General features: G+C 35.9%; 1 protein-coding gene across 14 annotated transcripts in view; it reads left to right on the top strand.

The window, feature by feature from the left end:
* Positions 1 to 14,419, top strand: part of UVRAG (UV radiation resistance associated) — a 319,164-nt gene that overhangs the window by 165,812 nt on the left and 138,933 nt on the right. For all 14 annotated transcript variants that reach the window (XM_078340195.1, XM_078340191.1, XM_035265389.3 and 11 more), the window contains 3 exons: positions 8,533 to 8,617; positions 11,808 to 11,895; positions 12,781 to 12,841. In XM_078340195.1, coding sequence (XP_078196321.1) covers positions 8,533 to 8,617; positions 11,808 to 11,895; positions 12,781 to 12,841 — 234 coding nt within the window. The remainder of the gene's footprint in view (positions 1 to 8,532; positions 8,618 to 11,807; positions 11,896 to 12,780; positions 12,842 to 14,419) is intronic.

The following is a 14,419-nucleotide window of genomic DNA, read 5'->3' as shown; positions in this document are numbered from 1 at the left end:
AGTATTAATGTTTATTAGTGTATATATTTTCATTTCTTGAAGGTATTAGTAGTTTAACTTAGAGTGTTTAATAAAAAACAGATTACCCATCAGTATCTCAAGCCAAGTAATCTTCCCATTAATGAATTCTGTGTTGCTTTACAGGGTCTTTTGTCTTAACTCAACCCCCAGATCTTTGAAAAGCAACACTCTGTCAAAATTAGTTTGCTGGAAACTTAGCTGCAAAAATGGTATGAAATGTTGGTTTTAAGGAAGTGTGTTCAGTAAAATCTAGGTTTCTTATCGTATTAGTTTATTTTTGCATGACTATAAAGAAATAGCTGATTCTGGGTAATTAATAAAGGAAAGAAGTTTAATTGGCTTATGGTTCTGCAGGCTGTACAGGAAGCATGATGCCAACATCTGCTCCTGGTGAGGGCCTCAGGAAGCCCTCATAGTGGAAGGTCATAGTGGAAGGTAAAGTGGGAGCAGGCATATCACATGGTGAAAGTCAGAGTGACGGGGGTGGGGAGAAGTCCTACAGTCTTTTAGACAACCAGTCCTCTAAACTGTCAGAGTGAGAACTCACTTATCACCAAGGAGATGGTGTTAATCCATTCATGAGGGATCCACCCCCATGTTCCAGTACTTCCCATTAGTCCTCACCTCCAACATGAGGGATCACATTTCAACATGAGACTTGGAGGAGCACATATCCACATCATATCACTTATAAACAGATGTTGATAAAAACCCAAGAATACTTCAGTGGTGCCTGGGAAGTGGTATACACTTTACAAAAGGAGAGTTTTCCAGTCTCTGTGGGAAGAAGCTACTTTTTAATATAATTACTTTGTTGATAGTAAGGATAACCATATATATATATATATATATATATATATATATATAGCCTTACAGTTAAAAAATGCTTATACAAAAGTTCTTATATTTGATCCTTAAAGCATCCCTGAAAGCTAAGTAGGGCATATGTGAAGTATTGGGAGGTTAAATGACTTGGCCAGGAACAGACAGACAATTAGGAGCAAAGTTGAGATATGGACCCAAATTTAACACAGATTTCAACTCTAAATTCTGTGCTTTTCTCAGTATTCCATACTACCTAAAACTTCACAAAATATATTCATTTGAATCCCACATAAATCACATGAAGTAGATAACTTTTATTGAATTCCTGTAACATGCCAGATATTTTAGTTTTGGTATATCATTAATTCTTAAAATAGTCTTAAGATATCATTTTTACCTTTTTTTTCCCCCAAACAAGGAAAACTAGGGCTCAGAGACACTTTCCTGAGATCCCAATTAAGTGACAGATCCCAATTCAAACACTGGTTTCTCTTACTCCAAAGCCTGTCTTGTTTCCACTAAACAAAACGTCATTACTGCTTTCTCTAGTATGTGTCAAGGTGAACTCACAGTTTGCTGTTTTTCCATTTGGCCTGTGAAGTGTTAGAGAACTTTGTTTTGCTTTGTTTCTTTTTATTATAGTATGACTGAAGTGGATTTTTTCCAGTGGTTGCTTTGATTTTGGTCTGTCATTTTCCAAGTTTGTCCTTAGACAAGTCATTCAACCTTTTGAGCTTATTTCCTCTTCATAAACAAAACAAAACAAAAAATTGGTCAAGATTTCTTGCAGCTCTATTAAGATTTTGGTTATCTCAGAAAGGTAGGACAGGCCGGAATGATGATCTCTGCACCTTTTTAATGCATCTCTTTATTACTGTTATTATTATAAGTTTAATGCTGATGATATATTTTGCAGCATTTTATAAAAAGATTTTTTTTTTTAAATCTTTGACCCAAGTGTGTCTATGATTGTTGTCTGTTTAATACTGAAAAGCCATTTGGTGGGAATGACCTATTAGAATTCCCTAACTAGCCATACTTTTCTCCCGTTTTACTTTGGCAATTAAGAGTAAAAACACACACTTTATTTTTGTGACACAGTGAATAGGAGAGGTCAGATATGTCAGATTTCATTGCTAGATTTCGGGAAAGAAATTACTCTTGGTAATTTCAGTGAATAAAAAGTTGTTGCCCAAATGGAAATATTTTATGTGAAGTTCCCATCAATTGTTTCTTACTCTCGTTTCACCAAAATAAATAAATAAATAAATAAATAAATAAATAAATAAAGTCATTAAGGTGACCTACACATGTAGTTTGTTCTATTTAATTAGCTTCTGCTTGGTGAGTAAATTACTGTGCCCTTTTGGTCTGCATCTCAAATAAAAGAAGAATCACACAGTATATTTAAATTGGTTCTTTAATTTCTATCAAAAGGTTATAGGTTCTATTTGAAGTTGTGAATACATTATTAAGTGTTGTACAACAATTTTCTTCTTTCCTTAGGTCATACAGTTACTCATGAAAAGTTGTTTCTCAGTTTTTAAACCCAAACTATATTTATTTGAAATGATGGCAAAATTTAAATTTTGTTAGTTTGTATGTATTCTGATTTTTTAAATAGCCTCAGAAATTCCTAAATAGGCTTTTTTCAAAATTATTAATATCTGACTTTCCAAAAAAATGTCTGGACCTGAGGACAGATTCTCCCTGGGATTTAGGTTTTTAGCACCAAAAGCCAGACAACTTGCAGCAGAGGGAGTTTAGGGGAAAAGGTAGGTAAGTATGAGTCCTAAGCAAACTTCTAATTTTCTTTCAATTTCCATGTAAGTATAGTAATTTATTCCAGTAATGTCTTATTTTGTTGTAGGAGTGGCAAATTGTCATATTTTAATCTCCCCCTTTTGCCATGGAAGATATAGATGTGTAGAAATATGCCTGACAGAATTGCATATTGGTTTGTCATAATTTTTTCTTCCCTTACTCCCAGAATGCACTGGAATTGACATTTACAAAAAAATACATTTACATTTAGGTGGTTGAACATAGAAGTAAAAAGAGAGGATATGACATGTAAAGGAAGTAGGAGGAGCATTGGTTTTTATTTTTCTGTATGTATGCCTTTGTCACTTTATTCATCATTTGTTGAACACCTGCAAAGAACTAGACACTGCAATTAGAGTCAAAATGGCAGGTGTGATAAATATATAACAGAAGTATGTGAAGGGAGCTATAGGAACACAGAAGATGAACATATGAATATCAGAACAACAGGTAAAGGAGGTGACACAGTGACTATACAGTATTCTTCTAAGTGTTAGAAGAATATGCAGTTAGAAGTTAGAAGAATATATAGTATTCTAACTCAGGGGAGAAGGTGAGACCTTCCTGATAAAGGGAGCAGTTTATACAGAGGCATGGAAGTAGATTAGGGAATTGTGAGCAATTCCAGTGAAGCTTTTTGGGGGCTGGCACAAGAATGCAAATAGTAAACAAAAATGAAATTATCTCCATTTTACAGATGAGGAAAATGAAGTTCAGAGAAGTTGAAACTCGTCTAGAGTCTTGAAAGTAGCATAGGTAGGATTTTAACCTAGATCTTTCTGATTCTTAAGTTCATGGGCTTTCTAAATACAGGTCACTGCCTTCCATAGGATCTGCTTATTGTTCTTAAGAACTAACATTAGCTCTGTCCTCAGCTGTCAAGCCAATTGTGTAGAGGTATGAAACATATCATTTTTTTGTTATTGCCTGTTTTAAGGAAGCCTTTTAAGGAGAGAAATAAATATGCTCTCTTAACACTAAATGCAGAGAAGAATTCAGTTTCTTATGTGCAAGATATTAAATATCATAATGAAATAAAGTCAGTTGTAATTTTACAAAAGTTACAGCAAGAAATATCTATTAACCCTTGAGAAGGACAGCATCATAAATCATAGTACAGAAAAGGCATTTCTGCAGGGAAGGAAGCTAAAGTACTCCAAGTATATTGCTTTTTGGTCATCTGACTTGATGTAGAAAACCCAGAAGAATGACAATTTATTGGTTTTAACTGTAATTTTGACAGGAGCTGGCCACTGTCCAGTCTTAAACCAAACTGTGATGAGAGAGAACCAAGAGTCTGTGTTTTATTTTGTTGCTGGAAGCAAGATTCATAGTCTTTAGCTATATTAGTCATAGGAGCCAACATTGACATTTTGCTATTAAAATTATATTGCCTGACTTGTGTTCTTGCTGAACAGAGAGGCTATCTTATTTAACAGAGTAGAGCATTGATATATGCCTGGACAGAGCCAAAGCAGTTTTGGAAGATGGTAAACTAAGCTCTGGCATTTGTGTTCCCTCTCTCCACCAGTGACCTATTGATGTGATGATAAAGATACATGTATAAAGAATAAAACCATGGTACTGGTGAAAACAAAAGAGGATGTCATTGGAATAGCAAAGGTTTGGGCACAGTTCTCAAAGATACAAAGTAGATAGGACTGTTTTGATGAATAAACTAGAGAAAACTGCAGCCTAGAACACAAATGGTAACAGCCACAGGGAGGTTTCCTGATAGAACCATCGGAGGATTCAAGTTCGGAATTTTGCAGTATTGAAATCAAGAATTAACTTAAGCAATAATCAGGGTAGTTGAGCCAGTTGGCCCATTCTTCTGTGCATTTGGAGTAACTTCCTGTAGTATTTTCTGTAGCTGCTTTCTAAACATAATGGATTCTTGACTTGGTTAGGTCCCATGGTATAAGTGTTTGGCATGGTAGAAAGTCACAGTAGAACCTAAAGTGACTAGACTTTTATAGCCAACCCAGAAGAAAACATCAAAGACAAGTCTACTCAGGAGTGAAATACCTACCCAGAATAAAATCCCTTTGACAGTTGCAGCAATTTAAAGTAAAAGTATACCTGCCTTCTCCCAGCACATATACACAGAAGGAAAGCCTAATTGTCAACAGGACAAGCTCACTTATACTTATGGCACTAAGGGGTGAGGCCTTTTATGTAAATCTCAGAGCTCCAAAGGAAGCGTATCCCAGTTGCCTATACTAATCAATCTAATCACTTATTCATGGGTTTGAAAGGACCACTAATGATCATCAGATATTTGAGGAAAATAGCATGAATGAGACCAAGTTGAATAAACAGAATAGCTGATCCAAAGCAGAAAGTACAAAGAATGGAGAACTTAAAAAAAAATCAAATTAATATCCTCCGATTTTCCTTCCAGCCTCTACCTAAGATGTAGGTGGAAGGAGTTTCACTTTCACTCTAACAATAAAAAAAAAAAATTGGACAATGTACAAAGTCATAACTTTTCTTAAATCCTTCAGAAAACTAGGATCTCAAGGCAACCAAGTAGGTTGAGTATAATGAAAGACAGACAGCCTCCAAGGAGACCTAGGATGTGAGTACTGATTACTAATGGCAGAGCAGGGGAAGAAGTTGGGGCTGCTGTATAATAAGGTAAAATAATTGAGCAAAAGTTTTTAACAAATTGAGCTAAAGTTTTTAACTAATGTGGACTAGTATGTGACTATAGCAGTTATAAGGCAGTTCATACCAGCTTGCAGTTTCTTTTGCATTGACCTCTATTGGATATTCACAAGAAAGATTGAGAGCAAGTTAGGAAATCTTTGTTCTTCTGCAGGTAATGTGTCTTCTTTCTATGGCTGCCTTGAATATTTTCTCTTTGCTTCTGATTTTCAGCCGTTTGAATATAGTGGTTGAGGGATGTGGCAGGGCAAGAAGGAGGGAGGAAGGGAATATATGTGTTTTTAGGTGGAGCACCTGAGGTCAGGAGTTTGAAACCAGCTTGGCCAACATGGTGAAACCCCATTTCTACTAAAAATAGAAAAATTAGCCAGACTTGGTGGTGGGCACCTATAATTCCAGCTACTTGGGAGGCTGAGGCAGGAGAATCGCTTAAACCTGGGAGACAGAGATTGCAGTGAGCTGAGATTGCACCACTGCACTCCAGCCTGGGCAACAGTGAGACTCTGTCTCAGACAACAAACAAACAAAAAAAGATAATCAACTTTCTAAAGCAAAAATAATGATGTTTGTGGGCTTATTGCATACATGAAGTAAAATATATGAAGATTGAAAACTGGGAAAAGGAAGAAATGGCAGGGCATGGTGGCTCACACCTGTAATCCCAGCACTTTGGGAGCCTGAGGCGGGTGGATCACTTGAGGTCAGGAGTTTGAAACCAGCCTGTCCAACATGGCGAAACCCCGTCTTTTTTTTAAAAAAAAAAAAAAAAGGGAAAAGGAAGAATTGAAAGTGTACTATTTTTAGTTTTTTAATACTCTACATGAAGTGGTATAATATTACAAGTTGAATATTTCTAGTCAGAAAATATGAAATCCAAAATATTCCAAACTTTGAAACTTTTTGAGTGCCAGCAAAGGAAATACTCATTGGAGCATTTCAGATTTTGGATTTTGGGGTTTAGGGTTGTTAAACCAGTACGTATAATGCAAATATTCCAAAATCTGAAAAAATTTTAAATCTAAAACATTTCCCATCCCAAGCATTTTGGATAAGGTATGCTCGACCTGTTTTTGAAAGTAGATTATGCTTAATTAAAGATATATATTATAAACTCCTGGGCAACCACTAAACTTTTTTAAAGAGATGAAAAAGTAAGCCAATAGTGAAGAAAAATGTAATACTAAAAAATACTCAATCCAAAAGCATTTAAAAAGAGAGAAAAAAGGAACAAAGAAGAGAGGGAACTTACTGAAAACAGCTAGCAAAATGATAGATCTTAATTTAATCATAGCCGTGATTTTATTGGGTATAATAGTCTGAACATCCTAGTTACAAAAGAGATTATTCAGATTAAATTTAAAACAAAACAAAAATCCAAGACCCAAATAAATACTGTCTACAAGAAATCCACTTTGAATATAAAGGCAGATATATTGCCAGGTGTGGTGGCTCACATGTGTAGTCCTAGCACTTTGGAAGGCCAAAGCAGGATTGCTTGGAGCCAGGAGTTCGAGACCACCCTGCTAAACTGCATTAGCTTTAATAGAGAAAGGAACCTGATATCTTACATTTTAACCCATTTGTTAGCTGGTTAGGATATATATTTTTAAATTTTCTTTCTATCACATTGCAAGGAATTTTCTTAAGGGAAGGTCATGTAATAACATTTTCTAGAGTCTTCTGAACTGAGGAGGGGGACACTCATTTGTATTTTGAAGCCCAGATCTGTCTTTGGTCCTATTTATGGTCTTGTTAATGCTATTTGAGTTTAGACAGCCTAATTTGTCTGGGATGAAGAATGATACTGCATGTTTCTCTAGTGGTAGAAGAAATCATATGCTTTCTGATGAAGTACGTGGGGGTGGAGGGTGTCAACCTAAATGTCTTTAAATATCATTAAGGTGAAGATTTGGGAAGAAGTTATATTGTGGGCTAAAAAAGGTAAGTTGTGTTCCTTGGTTAAGTTCTATTGAGGGTCAGAGTTCTCAACTTATTGGTCTTCATAATACGTTGAAAGAGAAGAGAAGGGTGTTTAAATATGGTGGGAAGGCTGGGCATGGTAGCTCAGACCTATAATCCTAGCTCTTTGGGAGGCAGCAGCAGGTGGGTGGCTTGAGCTCGGGAGTTCAAGACCAGCCTGGGCAACATGATGAAATCCTATCTCTACAAAAAAATTAAAAATTATCTGGGCACGGTGACATGTGCCTGTTGTCCCAGCTACTTGGGAGGCTGAGGCAGGAGGATCACCTCAGCTTGGGGAGGGTGAGGCTGCATTTAGCTGTGATCATGCCACTGTACTCAGCTTGGGTAACAGAGAAACGCTGTATCAAAAAAAAAGAATTGAGGTATGAGGGTGTCATTTAAAATGTAGAATATTCCTGTAATTCACATTCATGGGGTTACATTTTATACAGCTATAACTCAGGCTGTCATGATGTAAAAATAGTTGAAAAATCAGGTTACACATTTCCTAAATACTGATTTTTTTTTTTTTGAGATGTAGTCTCCCTCTATTGTCTAGGCTGGAGTGCAGTGTCAAGCTCTTGACTTACTGCAACCTCCGCCTCCCAGGTTCAAGCGATTTCCAGCTAATTTCTGTATTTTTAGTAGAGATGGGGTGTCATCATGTTGGCCAGGCTGGTCTTGAACTCCTCACCTCAAGTGATCTGCCAGCCTCAGCTTCCCAAAGTGCTGGGGTTACAGGCACGATAAATAATGATATTTATGAGAAAGATGACAGTTCATAGAAACTACTTATGTTTATGAACTATATTATAGTAGTCAAAATACAAGTACTTTTTACTCTTTTTTAAAACATACTTTCAGTAATGTTATTATGTAGCATTTTCAGTTGGAAAGGAATTAACCACTCATTTTTTTAAAGTGAAGTTTGAATTTTAAAATCTTATCAGTTACTGACCATCTTTCTCAGTCAGTAATTGAGAAATATCTATAGGCAGAGAGTCTTAGGCATATACTCTTAGGCTCCTGCCAGAGGCTGGACTTTTGTGAAAACTGGACCAATAGGGAAATTTATTCTAGCTGCTCTCCCTAGAAGATCTCTGTACTCCACCTACTTTCCTTAACTCTTTTTATTTCCCTCTTAATTTTGGATTTTGGGCTTGGCCTTTTTGGTTGTGATTGAGCAATCCTATGTTACATATGGAATTGTCTCCTTCCTTTTCTTTCTAGGAAGTGCATTTTCAGCTGAGCACCTCAAACTTCAACTCCAGAAGGAATCCCTAAATGAGTTGAGGAAGGAGTGCACTGCAAAAAGGTAAGTGCACACTGAGAAGCATTGCTATGAGTGTTGAGTTTACTGTGAAGATAGATTTGAACAAGTAGCGTTCTTTAAAACTGCTGGTATTAATTTGTAGTCCATATACCTCAGTGCCACATTCATTTATTCAACACATATTTATTACGCACCTACTGTGTGTTATGCATTGTGCCAGAGACCAGTTATGAAAGCTCCTAATGTGTAGTTTTAATCAGAAACATGAACACTGTTTGACTTTCTCAGACCACAGCATCATGGTGTAATATTTGAATTTCTTCCTCCTGTCTTCTATATGTGGTTTAGCTTATAGATTTTTTTAAAATATTTTTTTCAGATTTACTTCTGCTTCTTGTTAGCTCATTTGGATTACTTTCACAACTAGATTATCTCTCTAACATCAGTTTCTTCATCTTTCCAGATTGTCCTCCGTGCTACTATCAGACCTTTCCTCTTGAAAATACCATTTTTACCATGTTTTTAAACTTTTTTTTTTTAATGTGGAGAAACATTCATTCATTCATTCATTCATTCATTCAGAGACAGGGTCTCACTCTGTTACCCAGATTGGAGTGCAGTGGTGCAATCATAGCTCACTGCGGCCTCGAACTATAAGTCCTAGACCCAAACTTATGGCCTCAAGTGATCCTCCACCTCAGCCAAAGTGTTGGGATTACAGGCATGATCCATCATGCCTGGCGCTTTTATCTTCTTAATATGGTGATCCTTTTGCTTAACTTTCAAATAGCCTTTAATAAATTGGCACTATGCAACTGAAGTTAATTTTAGTCACTCTCCCAACATTCATTTAACAAATGCTAATAGTTTTTATCTTCATTTTTTTCAACATATGCTTAATTCATCAGTACCTCTGTTCTTTTGCTCATCTTCACTCACTATTCCTGGAAAGTCCATCCACCTGCACTTTTCTTCAAAAAGCTTTAGCAGTTGAGGATTCAAAAATGGTAGACCTAGAGAAAACCATAGAGATTATCTATTCTAATTCTGTCAATTTGCAGATAGAAAGACAAGGCTCTGGTAAGTTCCTGTTTGTCCAGCCCCCTAGCAAAGCCAGGACTAGATTCCATTATGTCTTCAGTGCTGTTTCAATAAGAAAAAAAAAAAAAAACCAGTGATTTTTGTACTGTTACACACCACTCAGCGCAACACTGTTGACATCAGATTTTCCAGCAGACCCTCATTGTATGTCTTATAATTTAATTTAGTTCTCACTCTGTCTTCCTGCAAATAATATCAGATGCCACAGATTAAGATCTTATTCCCACAAGACTGCCTCACCACCACATCAGATGCCAGTTGCAAGCCCCAGGTTGTGACCTGTGCTTCTGATTGACCTCCTTTAAATAGAGTTTCCCATAACCCACTCCTTGATTTGATTAATTTGCTAGAGCAGCTCACAGAATACAGAGAAACATTTATTTAACCCTTACTGGATTATTATAAAGGACATTACAAAAGATCCAGATGAACAAGATGGAAGAAATGCATAGGGCAAGGTATGTAGGACGGAGCATGGGCTTCCATGCCCTGTCTGTGCATATCAATCTCCAGACACTGCCACAGTCTTGGAAGCTCATTAAATCTTGTTGTGCGAGAGTTCACATAGGTCTCAAGCTCCAGCCCTCTTCTCAGAGGCTGGTGGATGGGGAAGAAAGTCCAACCCTCTCATCACTTGATCTTTCTAGTGGCCAGTTCCATCCTGTCTAGGAGCCCTGTCTTAAGTCATCTCATTAACATAAACTCTTGTGTGATCAAAAGGGGCTCATAATGAATAGCAAAAGACGCTCTTATCACTAAGGAAATTCCAAGGGTTTTTAGGTGCTCTGGATAAGAACCAGGGAGAAAGATCATATATATGTCATATTATATCACAGTGCTCTTTGCATTACACTGTAGTTTTTTTACACTTTGACCTACAGTTTCTCCTAAATTTCTTTTGTTCTTAAATTCTTGACACAGTTGATCAGACAACTTATTTTACAGGTATTTTATCTGTTGGTCATGTTTCTTAAGTAGTGTAAGAGAAGAGCTGGTGCCAGACACAGTGCCTCATGCCTATGATCCCAGCACTTTTGTAGGCTGAGACAGGCAGATGGCTTGAGCCTAGGAGTTTGAGACCAACATGGGCAACATGATGAAACCCTATCTGTACAAAAAATAAAAAAATTAGCCAGGCATGGTTGAATGCACCTGTAGTCCCAGCTTCTCAGGAAACGATCACCTGAGCCTGGGAAGGTCAAGGTTTCAATGAGTTGAGATCACGCACTGTACTCCAGCCTGACAGAGTGAGACCCCATCTCAAAAAAAAAAAAAAAAGAGAAGAACTGGGTAATCTCATGTTATAGCTTTTTGTTTATTTGTTCTTTATACGTTTTTTTCCCTCATAGTACAACATGTTGGTTTTTGAGGTAATTATATGTAATTGTGAGTGAAATATAGAATATTTCCTGAGGAAATATTATCCACATCTTTCTTGAATCAAATTGGCCTCATTAAATTGACTATGAAATCCTGGTCAGATTACTCAGATTCTCCGAATATTGTTTCCTTGTTTGTAAATGGGTATAATAATATCAGCTTACTAGAGTTGTTATAATAACTAATAAGGCCATTTGTAGATGCAAAGTGAATGATTACTTGTTCCCTTTACATTTCTTTTTTTTCAAAGACAGTGTCTTTTTCTGGTTCCCAGGCTGGAGTGCAGTGGCATGATCAGAGCTTGCTGCAGCTTCAACCTCCCAGGCCCCAGTGGTCCTCCTACATCAGCCTCCCGAGTAGCTGGGACCACATGCATGTGCCACCAAACCTAGCTAATTTTTTTGTTTTTGTAGAGACGGGGGTCTCCCTGTGTTGCCCAGGCTGGTCTCGAACTCCTGAGCCTCCCAAAGTGCTGGAATTACGGGAGCGAGCCACCACTCCTAGTCCCTTTTACATATCTTAGCATGGTACTGATCACACACAGCAGCATTCAGTATATAGTTAACCTGGTTGATACTATCTGGAGATAGGTCAAGACTTATGGTAGCTATTATTTATGCTTCTACTTCTGAGTTTCTGTGGCCTATTACAGATAGTATAATCTTTCTTTGCATTAATTATATGGAAATAAATGTTGCAAAGCATGCAAGTATTTTTTTTAATAAATGTATTTTTTTTCTTTCTTCATTAGAGAACTCTTTTTGAAGACTAATGCTCAGTTGACAATTCGTTGCAGACAATTACTCTCTGAGCTTTCCTACATTTACCCTATTGATTTGGTAAGTTTCAAATTTTCTGAAAATATTTTTCTTTCTGAAAAGATAATTTCTGTGTGAAATTTCCTCTCAATGAAAAAATTCATTGCTCTAGCCTTAATCATGTGCTCTGTCATGACTCATTCAGGAGTGAATGACTATTCAAAATATAGATTTAGACTTGTTTGGCCTTAGGTTCCACAATTTCATTTATATCAGTTTGGTGGTGGGATGCACTCATTGTGCGAAACACTGCCAAATTATTTTTGGTTTCTTTAGGATCTTTTTACTTAACCGCATTATCTACTATCACTATTTCTGACACATACATGCAGATATATGTGCACTGCTTTAAGAATATGATTGCTAATTAATTTTTATGTATTAGTGTTAAAGATATTCCTGGGGTAACTGTCAGGCTATTAGGTTTTCCAGCCTAGTTTCTTAGAATGAATGGAAAAAGGAAAACTAATAAAATTGATTAGGATTATTTTTCAGAGAATGAAATCTGCTAAATTTGATAGTTTTCTTTTTAATGAAAAGTGATTTAAAACACTAATTTTCAGAGAAGAAAGCTAATAGGATTTGAGTTTGCTTATAGAATCTTATTAAACCATTTATATATGTGAATGAACCAAGGATATTTTTATAATGATAATTTTACATGGCTTTTTCCTTGGACATGATGTCTTAAATGTTATTATAGAACATTTCAAGTATATATGTAAAGATAGGGAGAGAGTAGATGAATTATCATGTACTCATCATCCAGCTTCAACAATTATGATAATTCTTGGAGTTTAGAACAGTGTTTTCTTTGAGTCAGCACCAACCTGCTGAATTCTTTGAGATTTGACTTTGAGTTTCTTCGTTTTAATTATTAATTTCATTCTTTAATTACATTCACAGAATGAGCATAAGGATTACTTTGTGTGCAGTGTCAAGTTGCCTAATTCTGAGGACTTCCAAGGTATTTTAGTTTTTTGTTTTGAAAGATTTAGTATATATTAATGTATGGAAATAGAATATCTTGAAATGTTGGTTGCCTAGCACTTTATCCAAAAGAGTTTTTGGACCTTCTGTCCTTTCCCAATTGCAAGTATCTGTGTCAGACTCCCTGATAGGAGACAGAATGTTAGGTCTGATCATAGAAAAATAATTACTGAACGTTATATTAGAAATTTAAAAGAAATCAGTTTTTAAATGGGCTTATAGCAAATTAGGCAGTAGGGTTCTTAAGAATACAGATAACTGCCTTTCCAATTTTGGTTTGATTTTTATGAAAAATTTGTATGTAGTTGGGAGCAGAGGAACAGCAAACGCTAATCTGTTTAGTCATTATTTAGAAAGTCATTACCGCTGACCTGAAAAGTATTTGAAAATTTAATTTTGTGACATTTCCATTACCACAGGCTTAATTTGTTATACTATCATTTCTCTTATCTTTTAACTTAAAATAAATAAATAAATTACATTAATGGTAGTATAGAATATGATCCTTAGTGATTTCTGTATTTTAAAATCTTTTCTTTTTCCCACTCTTTTTGCAAATAATAATAATATTAAATATTAAATAAACATTTTAAAAATAAATTTTCCAAAGAATATATTTTCTTTGGCATATCAGTAAAGTGATTATTTTTATTGTTAGCAAAGTGGGTTCTTTTTCCTTAGGCTAAACAATGCTTTGAGGCCTACTAGATATCTTTATAGATTATTCCCAAAGCCAGCATATTATCTACTTGAGAAGTTACTGAAGAAGAGAGCATTACTAGTTTTGATCAGAACTTTCATTTTCTTCTAAACAAGCTGTTGTTATTGGTTGTCATTTAACATCAAGACTGTTTTAATTTGTTACCCCCTGGGACCCTTACCTGTGAGTGGTTCAGACGTGATGAAAGGAGAGTGATAAACCAGGAGTTGGAAGACCTATGTTCAAGTCCTGATTCCCCTTCTATAAATCGTGTAATTTGGAGCAAGTCATGTAACCTTTAATTTCCTAATTGATTGAATGAACTATTAATTTATGCCCTACCTATCTTATATGATTGTCATGAAAATTAAGTGAGGTATACTGTAGCTATAAATGCATGAGATTTTGCCTAATTTTTAATACTCATAAAAGCAAACAAAAGGATCCTATAAGGAAAATGATATTCAGTGATTTGCTTGAGACCACAAAGCTAGGTAATAATATAGCTGGGATTTGTTTGGTTTCATTTCATAGTGCTCCCTCAAATCTCTGTAAGACATTCACAGAAGTGTGCTTTGATGTTAATTTTAGGCAAAGTGGTGGTGTCTTGAAGCCCATGGCGCATCATTTTCCTCATTTATTCATTTAGTAAATGTATTGAGTACTTGTGCCCCGTACCAGTTTCCTGGGATATAGAACATCATTCATTGAAAAAAAATGTTCATTGAACACCTAAATGCCAGGCACTGTGCCTTTTGAGGATACAAAGATGCAGAAAGTAAACATTTTCTCTTCTTCCATGGAGCTTACTGGGGGAGACAGCCAGTAAGCAAGAAAATAAGTATGTAGCAAATA

This window comes from Callithrix jacchus, chromosome 10, assembly GCF_049354715.1.
Source record: "Callithrix jacchus isolate 240 chromosome 10, calJac240_pri, whole genome shotgun sequence".
NCBI lineage: Eukaryota > Metazoa > Chordata > Mammalia > Primates > Cebidae > Callithrix > Callithrix jacchus.
The sequence above is the reverse complement of the archived record's forward strand: the minus strand, read 5'-3'. Positions and strand labels throughout refer to the sequence as shown.